Source organism: Ahaetulla prasina, chromosome 1, assembly GCF_028640845.1.
Source record: "Ahaetulla prasina isolate Xishuangbanna chromosome 1, ASM2864084v1, whole genome shotgun sequence".
Lineage (NCBI taxonomy): Eukaryota > Metazoa > Chordata > Lepidosauria > Squamata > Colubridae > Ahaetulla > Ahaetulla prasina.
This window is the reverse complement of record NC_080539.1, coordinates 264,437,612-264,455,601: the sequence shown is the minus strand read 5'-3', so window position 1 is coordinate 264,455,601 and position 17,990 is coordinate 264,437,612. Positions and strand designations below refer to the sequence as shown.

The 17,990-nt window shown below is 40.8% G+C and overlaps 1 protein-coding gene across 2 annotated transcripts in view; it reads left to right on the top strand.

The window, feature by feature from the left end:
- Positions 1 to 10,984, top strand: part of IFITM10 (interferon induced transmembrane protein 10) — a 31,028-nt gene extending 20,044 nt beyond the window's left edge. For both annotated transcript variants that reach the window (XM_058157746.1, XM_058157753.1), the window contains exon 3: positions 9,992 to 10,984. In XM_058157746.1, the coding sequence (XP_058013729.1) occupies positions 9,992 to 10,141 (150 nt within the window). In that variant the 3' untranslated portion in view covers positions 10,142 to 10,984. The remainder of the gene's footprint in view (positions 1 to 9,991) is intronic.
- The last annotated feature ends 7,006 nt before the right edge of the window (positions 10,985 to 17,990 follow it).

Sequence of the window (17,990 nt, the reverse complement as noted above, 5' to 3'; positions counted from 1 at the left end):
TCTGCTCCTTCTATTGCCCAGCCAATGGATCTTTGCAGAACACAGTAAAGATTGCCTGTGCACATAGGCAGACCGAAGAATAAACCCTTCTGTAAGAATACTTAAAACAACTCCACAAAGCAGCTTCTGTTGAATGCGTCATTGTCTTCATAAGCTTGCCTTGCCTTTGATGCAAGGGGGAAAATGAAGTGACAAACTCATTTGCAAAGATGGATAGAACAACTCACTGCAATCTCAGCAGAAAAGGAACCAGCTGTAGGAAATCAAAGGTCTTCTGGTGATACTGAACTACAATTCCCAGAATCTGTTATCATTAGCTGGAATTACTGATAAGGGAGTCTGGGAACTTGAATGCAACTGAAAAGTTGCAAGTTCCAGAGAAGCAACCTCTATTGCCCGGGAACTCATTAGGAGAATACACACAATGGATCCCAAGAGCAAGAAGAAATGCCTCTTAGGAAGATACAGATCAGTGGTGAAATCTGAACCGGTTTGCTACCAGTTTGCTGGCTGTGTATGCATGCTGTGCGCCAAGCGCGTGCTCTGTGTGTATGTGCAGTGCGCACCAAAAGAGTGCTGTGCGTGCATGTGTGCTACACACCAAAAACAGGCTTGGGAAGGTAACTAGAATGGCGGGGGGATCAGCTGTGCTGCATGATTTAGTTTTGCTAGAAAGCTAAATCGCGTGGCACACCTGATCGTCGGAAATATCAGTTCGGAGGAACTACCAGTTTGACTGAACTGGTAGCTTTTTAAACTACCATTTCAACCAAACCAAAGCTAACTACCAGCTTTTTTTTTACTACTGGTTCGCCCGAACTGGTAGTTTTTATTACAACCGGTTCGTCCGAACCAGAGCAAACTGGTAGCATTTCACCCCTGATACAGGTATTATCTCTCAATGAGAAGATAATCTAGAAGCCATTGGTGAATTGAGGCTTTCAGTTTTAGTACTACAGAAAAATTAAGACTACGTTACCAACCTAAATCTTACCCATGCATACCGCAGCATTCTCTAATAAATCTAAAGACAATGTCAGTTTTGCCACATTTTGACAATATGCTGTAAGAAGCACAACCAAAGTCCAGTTTCTCCCAAGCAGTCTCATGCTATTCTGGGGAAGCTAGGATCTTTAATACCTGGCAAGCCAAAAAGTACTCTCTGTTGAAGGACTCCTCTAGCTTAAAAAATTCAGGCAAAATTGTTCTTCCCATAACATTAATACATTATTCTGCCTCCAGCACTTTAACAGAGAAAGGGTCAAGAGCCTCTTATTGTCAGGGATGTCCACAATGCCAGTCATTGGTTTTAAAATGGCATTCATAACTGGACATCAGGAGCTCCATCCTTAATCAAGATGCAATGGGTATATTGCATGCATTATAAAAGAATGGAGTTTCCTCATATGATCACATTCACCATTTGAAAGCCAGTAGCCATTGCTAAAATCCATCCCAAATCTTTCCTTTCTTTCCAGTCACTTTTTTATACCTTTTCTCTCTCCCTGCTTTGATCTGTCTTTCTCTCTTATGGAAAAAGTGGGATACGTATTTTTTTTGTTTTGGTTGGTATATTATGTAGAAGAACTACTTTTTTTAATCTTTTGCATGGGTTTGAATAGGTAATTCTGACTTTAACATTAGGCCTGCTAGCACGATAAAATTATTTCTTGTACAATCTGAGTCACTGCCAATTAATTATCCCTCTTTCAAAATCTCATTGCAAATTACAGTTATTAATGTATTCCAAATTCAGGTTTTGCTTTTTCTTACCATCAGTTATGAAATTTTAATCTACAAAAAGAAATAAGCAGATTAGCCACATTTTCAAAGTCAACTAATCCGCTCAGTGGGAGTTGCTGGTTTTCCAAGGCTTAGAAGTATCTGTTGTTTCCCCAATTTTAAGGGAGCCAGTTCATCAGAAAATCACAGCTCTCACTATGAAAGCAAATTGAAGATGCTTGTATCCCTTTCTCTGCTTTTCTCTTAATTCTCTCTCTCTCTCTCTCTCTCTCTCTCTCTCTCCCTCTCCCCAATGAGCCTTGAATCCCTTCATCAATGTACTTTCCAATTCCATGTCCCTTGATAGTTTGATTCCCATTTACTGTAACAGTCCTGGATTGTGAGCGGCCAGATGCAGCGAAAGGACATTGGATAAGGCAAAACGAAAGTCAACTTGCTCTATTTTCTGCAAGAAAAATCACCCCTCCTTAGATACATTTTTCTCATGCAAGAATTTTTTTTTAATTAAGAATTTTGTGTTTGCATTTGTATACACATTTGTGAGCTGTTTTTCTTCTGTGAGCAAGCAGACTATATTTTTAAGCAAGCACTATCTTTACAGAAGAATGTAGTGGAAGATTCCCACATATTTAGGATGCACAGGATGTTGCTCTATGGCCTGAAATAAACTTCAGGCTTTAGAAATTGGTGAGCTGGAAACACAAACTGCATCCTTGGACGTGCAGCAAGAGTTAGAGGTGAATGTTCGCCAACAGCACCAAGTTCACCAGTGATTTATTTTCTTATTTATTTAACAGTTTTCTAGCCTGCTCTCTCTCAAACTGGCCAAGCCATGACAGCTCCCAATATAAATCCATAACAAAAATCACAAAAAAACGCATATGCCTTCTAATAGAAATCAGATACTTTTAAAATATAATAACCTTATAAAACAATGATGTCCAGTAAATAAAATCCACAGCCCGAAAATTAAAATAGCCAATTTTAAAATGATATGATTTTGACTGTGGGGAGGGGAGTGGGAAGGCTTGGATATAACTAATAGGACTAAACTTTTTTAAAAGAAACAAATCAGAATAAAAAGTGCCATGGAAGTAGCCTATAAGTGAATAGTCAAAATCTATTGCGTAGACAGAAAGGGGATTGTCTGAAAAAGAGATCCAGGTTCCTCACTGGGATGTAAAAGGGAGTATAAGAGAAGTTGCGGACACAGAAAAACAGAGTGGGAAAGGACCTCAGAGGTCTTCTAGTCCAGCCCCCCTGCTCGAGCAGGGGGCCCTATACAGGTAATCCTTCAGTGACAAGAGTTCACTTAGCAACTGTTCGAAGTTGCAACATAGCACCCCCAAGTATTTATGACACAGTCCCAAGGTTACGAATGTTGCAGCATCACAGTGGTCGTTCACCTGTTTGAATGACCACAGAGGCACTGCAGCATTCACCCTGCCTATTCCCTGCCTCCCTGGCCAGGTCTCCACAGGCCCTGGGCTTGTGGAGACTCACTTACCTTGCGAGGCTCTAGCAAGCTGTCTCCTCTCAGCGGTTTCATTGCCTGCTTCGTTGCTTCAGGCCTTCGGTGCATTCCCAAATAACAGAGGTGTAAAGTACCACAAGATTACGCAAGATCAGTAGTGTGAGATCTCATGCTACTGATCTTGCGTGAACTCTCACTACTTTAGGTGTCTGTTTGCAGCGAATTGAGGCCTGGATGAGATCTGCGGCAAAAGGCTTTGCAAATGGAGGGAAGACTTCAGTACTTCAAGCCTTCCCTCCATTTTTCATTTCCTTGCCGAAGTCCGCAGGCTCTGGTTGTCTTTGCAATAAGCCTTTGCCAGCAAGAATGGAGCCCAGGAGGGGCCAGCACATTCTTGCCAGCAAAGGCTTTTTTGGAAAGGCTTGCTGAAGAGTTGCAAGCCGATAGGACACTTAGAGGCAGCCCCAAAGTCTCCCGTTGGCGTGCAAATATTTTGTGCGCTGAGTCTGGAAGCTTCTGGGGGCTGTGAGTTTGCACGGCAGAGAGGCTGGAGAGGAGACAGCTCTCTAGATCTCCACAAGGTAAGTGACCCAGCATAGCAAGATGGGGGAGGGGGAAGCAATTGTGGGGAGCATGAGGTATCCCAGTGGGATGGGAGAAGGCCTTAAGCAGGTATCCTGTTCTATCAGTAGCCCCTCCCCATGGTCTTCCCAACCCTGAGATACCTTATGTGTCTGGGTGTTTGATTAGCGAATGCATGGGCATAATCAGAGGGAGTTTTCACATTTTATATGATTCACTTCAACAAATCCTCAGGTTACGAATGTAATCGGTAAGCTCCATTACATTCGTAACTTGAAGACTACCTGTACCATTCCAGACAAATGGTTGTCCATTATCTTCTTGAAAACCTCCAATGATGGAGCATCCAGAACTTCTGGAGGCAAGTCATTCCACTGGTTATTTGTTGTCAGGAAATTTCTCCTTAGTTCTAGACTGGATCTCTCTTTAATACCCGTTACTTCTTGTCCCGCGTTGCAAGATTCTGTTTCTAGCTTTCCTGTGTAGTCTAGTCCTCCTGATCTGGCCTACCTCAAAGGGCTGACTTGAACTCTTACAGGAAGAAGAACCTCTTTTTTAATCTGTATTTATATGTATTTTAACTGCCTGTGAACCGCCCTGAGTCCTTAGGGAGATAGGGCGGTATATAAATTTGAAAAATAAATAAATAAATAATGTTGGTGCTGCCAGCAAGGAAACTCAAATGCTAATTTAATTATAGGAAAATTTCCTTCCTGGATAGCAGGGATAAATAACAATAAAGCCTTAGAGGGGAATCAGAACTCTCAATTCACAAAATATGTTGGAGGCTGTTCTTTCAGGTAAATGTGTGTGAATGCAGTGATAAGGTTAAACAACTAAAGTGTACGAATTTGTTGAATTATTTTTGGAGTTCATAAAAAATAATCATTTGATGTATGCAGTTCTGCTGCATTACAGAACCAAGGGTTTTCTATACATGCTCCACCACTGACACCTTGTGTTTAGCCTTGTTCAGTGCAAGGGCTATTCATCCAGTGGAAGACACTAAGCAAAACAACAATCAAAGTCAGTTCCTTGTCCATAACTAACAAAAGGCCTCTAGCCATAAAATTCAACTATTTATAATCTTTCAGTATATTATGTTTCAATCTGAAAGAATGTTTTAGAGTAATGATTTATATTACTAATTCTGGGATCCCCGAACAATGACTCTGGTCAGCAATGTTCCTGCAGAAGAGAGGGAAGGAGGGAGGGAGGGAGGGTGGGAGAGAATGGCCCTGCTAGCATGAATGGGCAAGCTCCTACTCTCACTCCCTGCAGCCAAAGTACTGACAATGTACTCCCAAATTTCCAGATGTGCCCACTAGCCAAAAAAAGATTGGATACTCTTCGCTACTGGTGTGTAGTTACAGCCGTGCTGAGCGTGCAAGTAAGCAGGTTTAATTCACACATTAATGTTAAACCAAGATTTTAACTACAATAAAAAATAGTTAAACTAACACAAAGGCCTGCTTTACATATTGTATTACACTAATCTTAAGGTCGATCAAAAGGTCAGCAGTTCAGCGGTTCGAATCGCTAGTGCCGCGTAATGGGGTGAGCTCCCATTACTTGTCCCAGCTTCTGCCAACCTAGCCATTCGAAAGCACATAAAAAATGCAAGTAGAAAAATAGGGACCACCTTTGGTGGGAAGGTAACAGCGTTCCGTGCGCCTTTGGCATTTAGTCATGCCCGCCACATGACCATGGAAACGTCTTTGGACAGTGCTGGCTCTTTGGCTTTGAAACAGAGATGAGCATCGCCCCCTAGAGTCAGGAACAACTAGCATATATGTGTGAGGGGAACTTTTATCTTTTAAGGTAAAGGAAACTACCTTCTTGTTTTTGTTGAAAAGAAGTTCATGGGATGTTCTTAGAGTTGAGCTAAATTCCTGGACACTTTTAGCCTGCGTGGAGGGGCACAAAAATGAATAAGTTGTCAATATCTCTTTCTGGAGTATTTTTTCAACTTCTCAGTCTAACCTACAGATCTAAGTCATTTTGGATAGGTTTTCCCCATACTACAAAAGGTAATCTTATAAATAGTCATCATTTAGTACAGTATTCTATAGCAATAATAGTAATTCCATTTTCAGCATTGTGTGCTAAGCATTTGCTTTTAGCTCGAAAAAATAAGCAATGGTAGAAGGTTAATATGTACATAGCATAAAGGTTGAAGAAGTAAGTACAAGTCATTTTATAGGCTAAACCAAGTTACCATGACATACTTTCCCATATTCTAGAGTTTACTTCATCAGATGTTGGCAGTTTTGTCCTAAATTGCAAATAAAATGGTTTTCTCCATAGTTTTAAGATTTATACAGATAACCAGCTTATGGAGCAAGTTAAATGCATTAAGCGCTTAGAGCTTGTTTCCCAAGCTTCCAGGCCAATCATGCCTTGTCTGTGGACCAAAAGAGCCTTTCAGCCATTTCAAAATTTCATCATACACAGAGAAGGTACAGGTAGTCCTCCACTTACAACAGTTCATTTAGTGACCATTCAAAGTTACAACGGCACTAGAAAAAGTGACTTAGGACTGTTTTTCACTCTTATGACTGTTGCAACATCCCCTACTAGGGTTACATGACCAAAATTCAGATGCTTGGCAACTGGTTCATATTTATGACGATTGCAGTGTCTCAGGGTCATGCGATATCGTTTTGCAGCCTTCTGACAAGCAAAGTCCAATGGGGAAGCCAGATTCACTTTACAACCATTTTACTAACTGAGCCGTGGTGGTACAGTGATTAGAATGCAGTACTGCAGGCTACTTCTGCTGACTGCCAGTTGCCTGCAGTTTTATTCTCACAGGCTCCAGGTTGACTCAGCCTTCCATCCTTTCAAGGTTGGTAAACTGAGGACCCAGATTGTTGGGGGCAATAGGCTGACTCTGTAAAACTGCTTAGAGAGGGCTGTAAAGTACTATGAAGCGGTATATAAGTCTAAGTGCTATTGCTATTTACTAATTTAACAACTGCAATGATTCTCAACAACTTTGGCAAGAAAAATCGTAAAATGGGACAAAACCAGTGGTGGGATTCAGCCAGTTCGCACCACTTCGGGAAAACCGGTTGTTAACTTTCTGAGCAGTTTGGTGAACTGATTGTTGGAAGAAATCATTAGGGCAGAGAATTGGTTGTTAAAGTATTTAAATCCCACCACTGGACAAAACTCACAACCAATGTCTCACTTAGCAACATAAAATATGGGCTCCATTATGGTCATAACTTGAGGATTACCTTTATTTCATCACAGCCCCCTTTAAATTATTTATAACAGATTCTTATAGAGACTGCAATTGGGCTTATATTCTAATTTTGGACCTCCGTCCAAAACCCTGTTAAACTATCAGAAACCCTGCTTTTTGTGTTCTAAATATGGACCTGAGATTAGAGGTCAAGTTTTTTTAGAATCAGAGCTAAGATCTGGAAAGCTGTTTTATTAACATTGCTAAAGATTCATCCGGCTCCAGCCAGGCTGCTTTCCTTTCTAATATCTGACAATCTTAGGTCACGCTGGTGGAGGAGTCTTATGAATCAGCTGCGATCATATGTCCCTCTCCAGAATATTTGTTATGGTTAGAGTTAGATAAAGCCAAAGAAATAATCATCGAGCAGCAGATTCAAGATACAGAGTGACAAAATGATTTAATTCAACCTTCAGGAATGTATCACCCTCTCAGGGAGATCCAGAGAGCCTGCCTGCAACTTATCCACTATTCAATTACATGAATATTGATGAGCTTTGTTCAGGACTTGCTTTAATGTCCTCCGTTTTGCATTCTTTGGGAATAGATAAAAAAAAATACTCTCAGAGATTTTGCCTCAGCAAAGCGAGGGCGGTGCAAACACTGTTTTATGCTGCAAGCTTCAGGCTGACTCTTTACTGAGGCTAATTTCCCAGATCACATTTTGTATTGATTATTTATTTGCTGACAGGCACTAGACAGTAATATACTTAGCTGCAACATTTTTCCCTTTTTTTTTTTTTTTTTTGCAGCTGGAATCTATTACTGTATCTTTAATGGAATGGAGCTGATAGCTAATGATATTGTCTAAAATCGTGTGGCGTGGATGATGGTTGCAACACAAATCCTGCCATTCCCAGCAATACGCTGCTGACATTTTTGCATCCACTGAATAGGAAAGGGAATGTCTCAAGTCATTTATATTGTGGGGCAAGGGTCATTGGAGTATTTGGAGTAAGAGAGATGCCTTGGGATCAATTAGCTTCTTTCGGGCCTTTCCAGAATATACGACTTTCCCTCTTGACCCTGTGAATTGATTTATGGCAACTGGCCAAACATGCTAAGAGCCAGGTTAGTTGTTCATTAGATTAGAATTGAGCAAAAATAAATAAAAAATAAAAAATCAGATTTCCATATTAATTTGTTGCAGCCACAGAATCTTGTGAGAGTTCAAGGTAAACAAGGACATTATGACAAAAACTGGTCTCCAAGTACTTGAAATTCCAGTAGGACACTACTGAATTAAAATATTTTTAAGAGGTCCAGTTATATAAGTCTGACCATGAAGTACAACAATAATTACTTTCATCTCCATCACAAATTTTAATTAATATAATAAAGCGAGAATGGTTTATTCCTGCTGTCGTAAATGATCACTATCTTTCTTCTGCATTGATTTAAATGTGTTGTCCCAAACTGTACCTTTGCTATTTCATTGCCACTTGACTTCATTTATTACTGTTCCCTCCTTACACCCGTACACATATATAACTGCCAATCATGACAAATGCTTTTTATGGCTGATAAAGTGGATTGTAGCTGACAAAAACTTTGACCAAGCACTATAGCAGAATTGTGTAATGCACAGAATTCTTAGGCATCACACACACCTTAATTTAAATCCACATGCCCATAGTGTATGGGCACCTGGAACAATTCTCAATGATACAACTTTGGATTCTCACTCTATTCATTTTCAAGCTCTTATTCTAAAATATATTGGTTTCACTAGAATCACTCCAAAATATGCTGCTTTAACATGTCTTAAGAATAATCGTGATATACAGGATAATATATAAATCCATCCTAAGAAACAATTCTATCTTTCTCTATCCCTGTTAAACTGTAGAAATTCCATGAAAATCCTGTTAGCGCAATTCTCTTAAATAGCCTGTTAGTCCCATCAATTGCTTCTTATTGCAAAGAAAACTTGTGACACGTTTTACTTTCTCTTTGAAAAGGACTGCAGTTGCCTAACTAGTAGGAACAGAATATGCACGCACACAAATATATGCAGATTTCAGGTTTGAAATAACTTGAAGAGGAGACATTTCAAGACCATGAAGTGGCAGATCCACGGGTGAAATCCAGCAGGTTCTGATAGGTTCTGGAGAACCGGTAGCGGAAATTTTTAGCAGTTTGAAGAACCAGCAAATACCACCTCTGGCTGGCCCCAGAGTGGGGTAGGAATGGAGATTTTGCAATATCCTTCCCCCAGGAGTGGGAAAGGAATGAGGATTTTGCAATATCCTTCCCCTGCCACGCCCACCAAGCCATGCCCACCAAGCCACACCATGCCCACCAAGCCACGCCCACAGAACTGGTAGTAAAAAAATTTGGATTTCACCACTGGGCAGATCTCATGAAAATAAAACATCTTTTCAGTGTGTACAGTGGGTTTCTTCTCCACGTGACACTTCAGTCCATGTCAAGGTCTTAATGGCACATTCACCCACATCTCATTTTCACCCCATGATCTACATCTGAAACAGTAGATTTTCAAACCCCTGGATTGCTAACAATTGCAGTACCCTTACCATTTTTTTTTCTTCTAAGCAAAGCTAATTAGGACCATTCACCTCTGTCATTGATCCCACTGTTCCCAATTCATCACCTTCCACCTTCTCATTGAGAGGGACATTTTCCTTTACAGAAAACAAATACAGCAGTTGTGCCCTCACCGCTTGAAACTGAAAGACGTAGCTAGGGTTTCCAGCCAGAAGAAATATTATTGCCGGATGTGAGACACTAGACACACGAGAAAACAAATTTCAAGGTCTTTCGGTTCGCCAGATTCAAGTCAGAACTTTGCTTAAAATTGCAAAAATGGCCCTGGACAATTGGCCTTGTTTTGGAGTTTTAAACTCACCCTTATTTCTTAGCTTCCTTTTTTTTTTTAACCTGTGTCCCCAAATCTGTTTCTTTGTTCTTGTTCTTTCCAGGTGCGAGATAAAAAACTCCTCAACGATTTGAATGGTGCTGTGGAAGATGCCAAGACCGCCCGCCTTTTTAACATTACCAGCTCGGCACTTGCCACCTTCTGCATCATCCTTGTCTTTATCTTCCTACGATACCCACTCACTGACTACTAGAACATGGCGCAGCCATTGTTGCTCAAAGTCCTCCGTGCCAGAAGTAGCTGCCGTGGAGTTTCTCACCTAAGGGACACAAACAACAATAGCCCCCTCTTAATGGCAGATGCCCCTTCTCTTCAATACTAAAAGTATGCTGCAAGCTTCAACATATACTCATCCTCTGCCCCCCACCCACCCACCCCCACCCCAGTCTGCATCCAGCCTGGCTGGAATGCAAACTTAAGTAGCAGAAACTTTTAGTTTTACATTTTGTACACAAAATATTTATTTTCTTGAAAAAGAAGTAGGATTTGATGATGGAATGGGTTTTTTTTTCCTGGTCCAAGGGGAGAAAGTACCAGAGCCTCAGATGAATGTTACAGAACTAGGCTGAGTACAAACTGGAATTGAAAATTTGGGGTCGATAATTCTGTTGAGGAATCCAGAGGAATTTTTGGGCTCTACAAGTCTGTATACAACTTCCATCCCATTGCAGAGGACAGAATGAGCTAAGGAACAGGCATGACTTTGTGGAACTTAATCCATTGCATCCAGACTGCTGCTTTGTCTTTGCCTAGACTGCCTCCCTGTTCTGTATCCCCCAACACACATCCTTTGCTATGTATGTTTTATTGGTTTTTACATTTGACTGAAGCCCAAAATAGCTTGCCAACCAACAAACAAAAGCAAAAGAACAACCATCGGGAAATTTGGATTCCTCAGAATTTATTCTCAACTTCTCCTAACCAGTTCTGGAGTTTTTCAAAGCAAATACAGAAAGAAAAAAGTTTTCTTTGGAACCTCACGGAGACCCTGAAAATTTACATAGTTCTTGTATCGCTGCCAACTTTCAATAAACAAAAAAAGCCTCTAACCATCAAATAATGAATTACTACAAATTTCATGTTTCTGTCTCATCTTTTACTCTCTAATAGGAGAAAGCTACAGTATACCTCTGAAACCCTTTTGAAGTTGTTGGATTTTATTTACTACACACCCATTGCCTTTATACTATCTGAATATTATGTTAATATCACACTAATATTAAAAGGGGAAGTGGTTTCCCTTCCCCCTTTAAACTTGCATAATGTAGCAATGCAATTCCACACCTTAGAAAACACAAATTATATTGTTTATTATTTTTTATTCCAGGATTGGATAAGTATAGTGCTTTGTTTGATAACAAAAAAGAGCCAATTTGGTCTAGTGATTAAGGCACTCAGCTAGAAGTGAGTTCTAGTCCTGCCTTAGGCTTCAAAGCCAGCATGAGTCACTTTTTCTCAGTCCAACCCACCTCACAGGATTGTTGTGAGGAAACGTTATGTTTGCCACCTTGAGTTATTTATAAAAATGATAAAAGTAGGATTAAAAATATCTTTAAAAACCAAATGATTCAGCATATTAACTTCAGAAAGATTCCATCAATTAAAGGCTTGATGGTATGGCATAGCAAATAGATTAAATACTTACCTGGGATTCCTGCATGTCCAAATGTTTTAATGTTTTATTTTATTCCACTACAAATAGCCCTGAGTGCAAACCTTATCCAAAGAAGCCACTTTTTTTGTGTGGCTGTATGACACTATTACTTTGGCAACATCTAAAATTGTGAAACTATAATTGTAGAGATAGGATTAGATGTTCCTTTTAATAGGGCTTCTACTGGATATTACTGCTAGATATCAGCATGTTCTATTGCTGCATCCAATGATCCTAAAGATTTCTGCAGCCTAGATACTGCAGTCCCGTACATTAATCCAAACACTTGTGGGAATCTTTCTCTTACTTATCATATCTGTTTTATGCTCTACTGGAATGATGTAGTATGGAGTGATGAAGGAACAACATTTTGAATGTTCAACATTTGTCCAAGTTTCCATCCGTTTGGAAGGAAACCAATGGAGAATGGTGTGTGATAAACATACAGTACCATGCAAACAACACAGCGAGTAGTTGAGCAGGAAAGAGCTTGTTATAACTCACCTACTTACCCATCCAAACTCATCTCCATTTGCTTTAGGTGGTAACTATGTCTAATAATTAAGGGGTAAGTAACTGATGCCCTGCCAAGTACAGCTGAACTACAACTCCCAGAATTCCCCAGGAAGCATGGCTAATATTGAGGAACTGCAGATCAGCAACATCTGGAGTTGACTTATCTCTGCCTGGGGCAGATCCAAAGCCCTGTTTAGAGCAGGAAGAACATAGAGAGCAGCTGAAATGACACAGAGCCACAGAACCTGCCTTCAAAGCACTGAGTGGGTGCAGCACAGGGATAAGTTCCACTTACCTTTACTACCGGTTCGCAATGGAAGCGCACATACACAGATCACCCATGATGATGTCGGGGCGGATGGGTGGAGTCTCCCACCAGTTTTACTATCGGTTTTATAGAACTGGACCGAACCGGGAGCAAACCACCACTAGTGCAGCACCAAGTCATGCCCACTGCCTGACAATGAAGAAGAGCTGTGAAATCATGCCAGTAGTTACCTGGGACCAGAATTAAGTGTTTATAGAGGGGTCCTTGGTGCTCTCTGAGCTTGGTTGTTTTCTTGCAGACTTCTCCCAAACCAGGTAACATCGTCAGCGCTAGTCTGCAAGAAAACAACCAAGCTCAGAGAGCACCAAGGACCCCTCATTTCAACCCCGAGCTACAAATATTCTCCTTTATTGACAAGTGTTTATTTATTTATTTATTTTTTAAAAGAAGCATAGGCTAAAGAAATAAGCATTCCCCTCAAATGAAACTTCTGACCTATTGTGAATGATTGGATGCTGCCAGAACTATCAATAAAAAGCTGTAAGGATAGTAGCTGAACACAGGGACCTTCACTCTCACTGCACTTTTCCAAAGAGAATTCTGCATTGGCACCACTGCCAGCAGTTTGACAATTAATTGTATATATAAAGCAGCTACTGCACATCCGGAATTGTGCTGAAGACTTCTTTTTTTTTTTTTTCAAAACTGAAAGTGCTAAGCAGGCCTTAAAGGGATCTATTTCCCCATCTCTGGAAATTGTTGGTTTCAAGCCAGCCTCTCCTTCCTCCCTGCAGAGGTTCGATTGCCATGTTTCACTGGACTTTTAATGTCAGCAGAAGGATAGTGCCGAAGAAAGAGGGACTTAATGAGCCAAAATGATGGGTGAGGAAAGGAGGCCTTGACTGAATTCACTTTTATGGTCAGTAGAGAGAGCAGTAACAATGTGGTCAGCATTGCAAGGTTAGTGGTACCCATGAAGATGATTGTTAGTGTCAAAGACGGGCGGGTGGGGTGGGGTGGGGGGGACAGAAATGGTGATGATATGGAAATGCCACGGCTGAAGTACTGTATGTTATATAAATTGGTTTTTGGTCTTTTGATGGTAGGTGGGGGGTTTTTTTACATAGAGAAGATGCCCTCAAGATGAGCTCAGTTCTTGATGGATTTCATGGGCTACATAACCAAGCAGTTTTCTTGGGAAAGTACTGAAGTAGTTGCCACTGTAAAATTTTTTTCAACTTTCCACTCTAGTCTATAGCTCTAGGACTTTCTACTGATCTTGCATCCAGATACTAATAATGCCTAACCGTGCTTAGCTTCCATGTTCAACCAAATTATGCCATCTGCTAAGAGACCTATAATACATACATAAACACAGGCCCACGCAAGTCCATTACAACATGAGGCACCCACAATATTGATCCAAAATCTTTTTTGGGAGATATATAACAGTATTTTTGAGAGAAATGGTTCATCTACATATATTTGCAAGCTGGAGATGAAAATAAGGGGATGAGAATAAGTAAACACATTTTTCTCTGAGATGCTTGCAGTCCATCCATACCCATTTTAGATTAGAAGTGGAGAGTGTCGGGTGGTGGTGGTTAAGATTGTTTTTCCAGATAAAGAAGAAGCAAAGTAATTTTAGGTGCAGGAAGTGCTTCATAACAAGCTTCAGTGGTTAACTTTTGAAAATATCTATAAGATTAATTTACAATATATTATGAAAACATTGAAAATAACACATACATAGCCCAATCTATTTATACCAACGGCTATTGCAGTCCAATAGAAATAAGCGTATTTGAAGCTGTTAGTAAGAATTGATTTTGTAATATATGTGCACGTATGTGTGAGACAGAGAGAATGTGTGTGTAGCTGTATAAAATTGCAGCCAGTGGCTAATTTTACATACACCATATGGACATTTGTTTGCTTCTCATTTGCAATGCCATCACACTCGACTTGGTATGAACTGTATTAATCACAAATGGTTCAACAAAAAATAGTTTCATGTGTTCATTGTGAAGCCAGAAAGTGTATTAGCCAATAATAAGGGTATTCAACTCAATAATAAAGATTAGCATTATTGAAACAGAATCCCATATAGCTTAAATGATGAGAAGAGTGGAAAACTGCTTTCATCGTCTGAAATATACCTGAAAACAATTATTTTGCACAGATCCTAATTGTGGTGAAAAAAGAAAAGAAAAGCGAGAAAAGAAGAAGCAAGTAGTTAGCAATATGGAAGTGAGTAGATGGTTGCACAGAATGAATATTAGTGGGCCCCAAAGCCAAAGAACAGGTTCATATAACCGCAGCTTTAAAAAAGGTTAAAAAGAATGTGCCTCTTATGTGCATGTGCATGGCTAGCTTGAAGTTCAGAGAAATGGAAACAGACTAACATTGCTCCAAGTTTTCTCTTGAAGCAATGCTGTGAGAATGGGATATTAGAAGATAGAAGAGAGCTTCTACACTGGAAGAGTATTATTATTATTATTTTATTTATTCAATTTTTATACCGCCCTTCTCCCGAAGGACTCAGGGCAGTGTACAGCCAGGTAAAACAAACAATGTAATATACAATTAAAATACGAATTAAAAAACTTATTACATAATTGGCCTAAAATTTTGGAACATGAAAACCAAAACCCACTAAAAATTACTAGTAAAAAAATATCTAACCTTATTTCATATATAAATCATTTATATATGATTTATATATTATAATTAATATTATAATATATATTATTATATATATATTATATATATATATAATATATTATATATTATATATATTATTTCATATTATAAATCATTTCAGGCATAATTTTATTTTATTTCAGCCAGGCTTTCAATTCAAAGCAGCATTCATCCTGACATCTAGCAGTATTTTGCAACTTTGGCAACTTTTAAGATACATGAACATCAATTCCCAGAATTCTCCAACCAGGATGCTGGTTGGGAAATTCTGGGAGTTGAAGTCCACATACCTTAAAGTTGCTAAAGTTGAGAAACACTACTTTAGCGGAATGCTGTCTTGTCTCAGGCTTTGGTGTCACCTTGAGATCTCTCTGCCAAGATCAGGAAATCCAAGATGAAGGATTGGCAGGCGTCTAACAGGATGCCATCTTTTGGGGGGTTTTTTTCCCCTTCTATAACTGAGTAATTATTTTGTTATACAAGGATCAATACTTTCACAGGGCTACTAGGATCGAAAGAGCCAATTACACTGCACGAGGGAATATATAATTCTGAACACCTAATTAAACATCACCTTGAGATGGACTGCAAAATCTGGATGACCGTTGAATGACACCAAAGTCTTTTCTATAGTTCTTTGCTGCTATCTAGTGGCCATCTGGATGCTTATAGGCTAGGTCTGGTAGCCTTTTCTTATTATTAATAAGGATTATGTTTTTACCACTACTTCATCAACAACAACAACAAATAATTTGAAGAATTATCATACAAGGTATGGAGGAATACTATTCAAATAGTCTCTCATCTGAACTCTGGGAGGAAAAATAGATTTGGGACTGAGCTTTGAATCAGACGCAGGAGGCAAGTAGGAATAATAATTTCCTAGCAGTGTTTATTCTGCACACAAAGTGCCTCCCTGTTGTGATAAGGGCTAAAATAGCTCCAGAAGAACACAGCAGTGAGAAGAAAGATCCTTAGGAAATAACTATTTCAGTCGCTAGGGTCACCTTGAAACAGTAGCTTTCTTTTTTTTCAAGAGGAGTCAGTTTTCATCCTGCCTGGAAAGGCAATGGGAGAAATGAAGTCTGACGTAAGATAATGAGAAAAAGATTTAGGGAGGACCATGTTTTGCATAAAACTCTGAGCTCAACATAGGCCTTTACCCATCACTTGCAGCAGTGGTCTCCAAACTTTCTGGTTTTGTGGACTGGTGGGGAGTGGGGGAGAGGATGGTTTTGTGTGAGTGGTGGGCGACTATGCGCAGCTCCATTTCCACAAGCAGCAGGCACATGTGCCCACTGCTTACACAAATGGAAGTACATGGTAGCCAGTGGTGGGTTGCTCCCGGTTCTGTCCGGTTCTTGCGAACTGGTAGTAAAAGCAGCGGGAGGCTCCACCCACCAGCCCAGATGTCATAATTGACGATCTGCACATGCGCACAAGTGCATGCTCCCATTGCGAACTGATAGTAAAGGTAAGTGGAACCCACCCCTTATGCAAGTGGAACTGCATGCCCATTCATCCACTGCTTCTGCGGCCTGGTTCTGAATGGGCTGTGGCCCAGTAGTGGGCCGCAGCCCGAGGGTTGGGGACTCCTAACTTGGAGAAGCTTCATAGTATACCTAGAATATATTAGACTACGGGTGTTAAACTCGCCGCGTCATGTTGCCATCACGTGACATATCACAACGTATTTTCCCTTCGCGGAGCTGGGGTGGGCACAGCCTGTGTGTGACGCATCCGGCCCAAAAGCCACTAGTTTGACACCCCTGTATTAGACCAACAGCCTGAGGCTCCTTGTCTGTTTCTGGGTCCATGCCTCTCGTTGACGGTGATGATATTTTTAATTGGCCTTTCAGAATTTGCTGGTGTTCCCTAATATATAATCTCCCAAATAATTTTTAATGTGTCTACCAATGGGATCCAAGTTAAGTTTAACTTTAATATAGTTTTATTTCTGTTCTATAAAATTCTCAGTCCTACTTGTAATGTATCTTTAAATATTTTGGCGGGAAACAAGCACGTTGCTGATTGGTTGAAGCCGCCGGTTAGACTGTATATAAGGAGAGGTTTTTCCCCAGCCGGGTTGCTGGGTTCACCATATATTAAAAAGCTGTTGTCACTACCCTGGTCTCCAGCCTCGTTACTTCCCGAACTTAACACTGGCGACGAAGGTGGGATTTCGAGGCTAAGAGCACCAGGAACGAGCTGAACGCGCGAAAGAACCGAACCCAGCAAATTCAGGGCAGAAAACGCAGCGATGGCCAGCTACACTCCGCCCGCACCGTTTGACCCATCCAGGGAGAAATGGGGAACGTACATGACCCGTTTCGAGAGCTTCCTCGAGGCAAATGAACTGCAAGGAGTTCCAGACAACCGCAAAAGGGCGTATTTCCTGAGCCACTGCGGTCCCGAGGTCATCGACATCGCGGAAGCCCTGGCAGAGCCAACGCCGGTACAATCGGTATCGTGGCAAACTCTGCAAAATCTATTGAAGAACCATTTCGCGCCAACACCGTCCAAATATGTACGGCGTTTTGAATTTGGAGGCGCCAGACAGCAAGAGGCGAATCCATCAGCGATTACATGGCCGCCCTGAGAAAGCCTCAAGGACTGTGGGTACGAGACTTGGATGAGGAGCTGTTAGAGCAACTCATCCGTGGGGTCAGAGACATTCGTTTGCGGAGGCGGCTGCTATCAAAAAGCAATCTAACGCTGGCAAACGCTCTGGATGAAGCCAGAGCTCATGAGATGTCCACCCAAGCGGCGGAAACCCTACAGAAGCCACTCACGCCAACGGCGAGCGCGAAATCAACCCCGGTCCACAACGAAGAAATCCAGACCGAATCAGACGGCGAGGATGAGGAAGGAGTTTGCCTCACCGAGAGAAGGGGCAAAGAA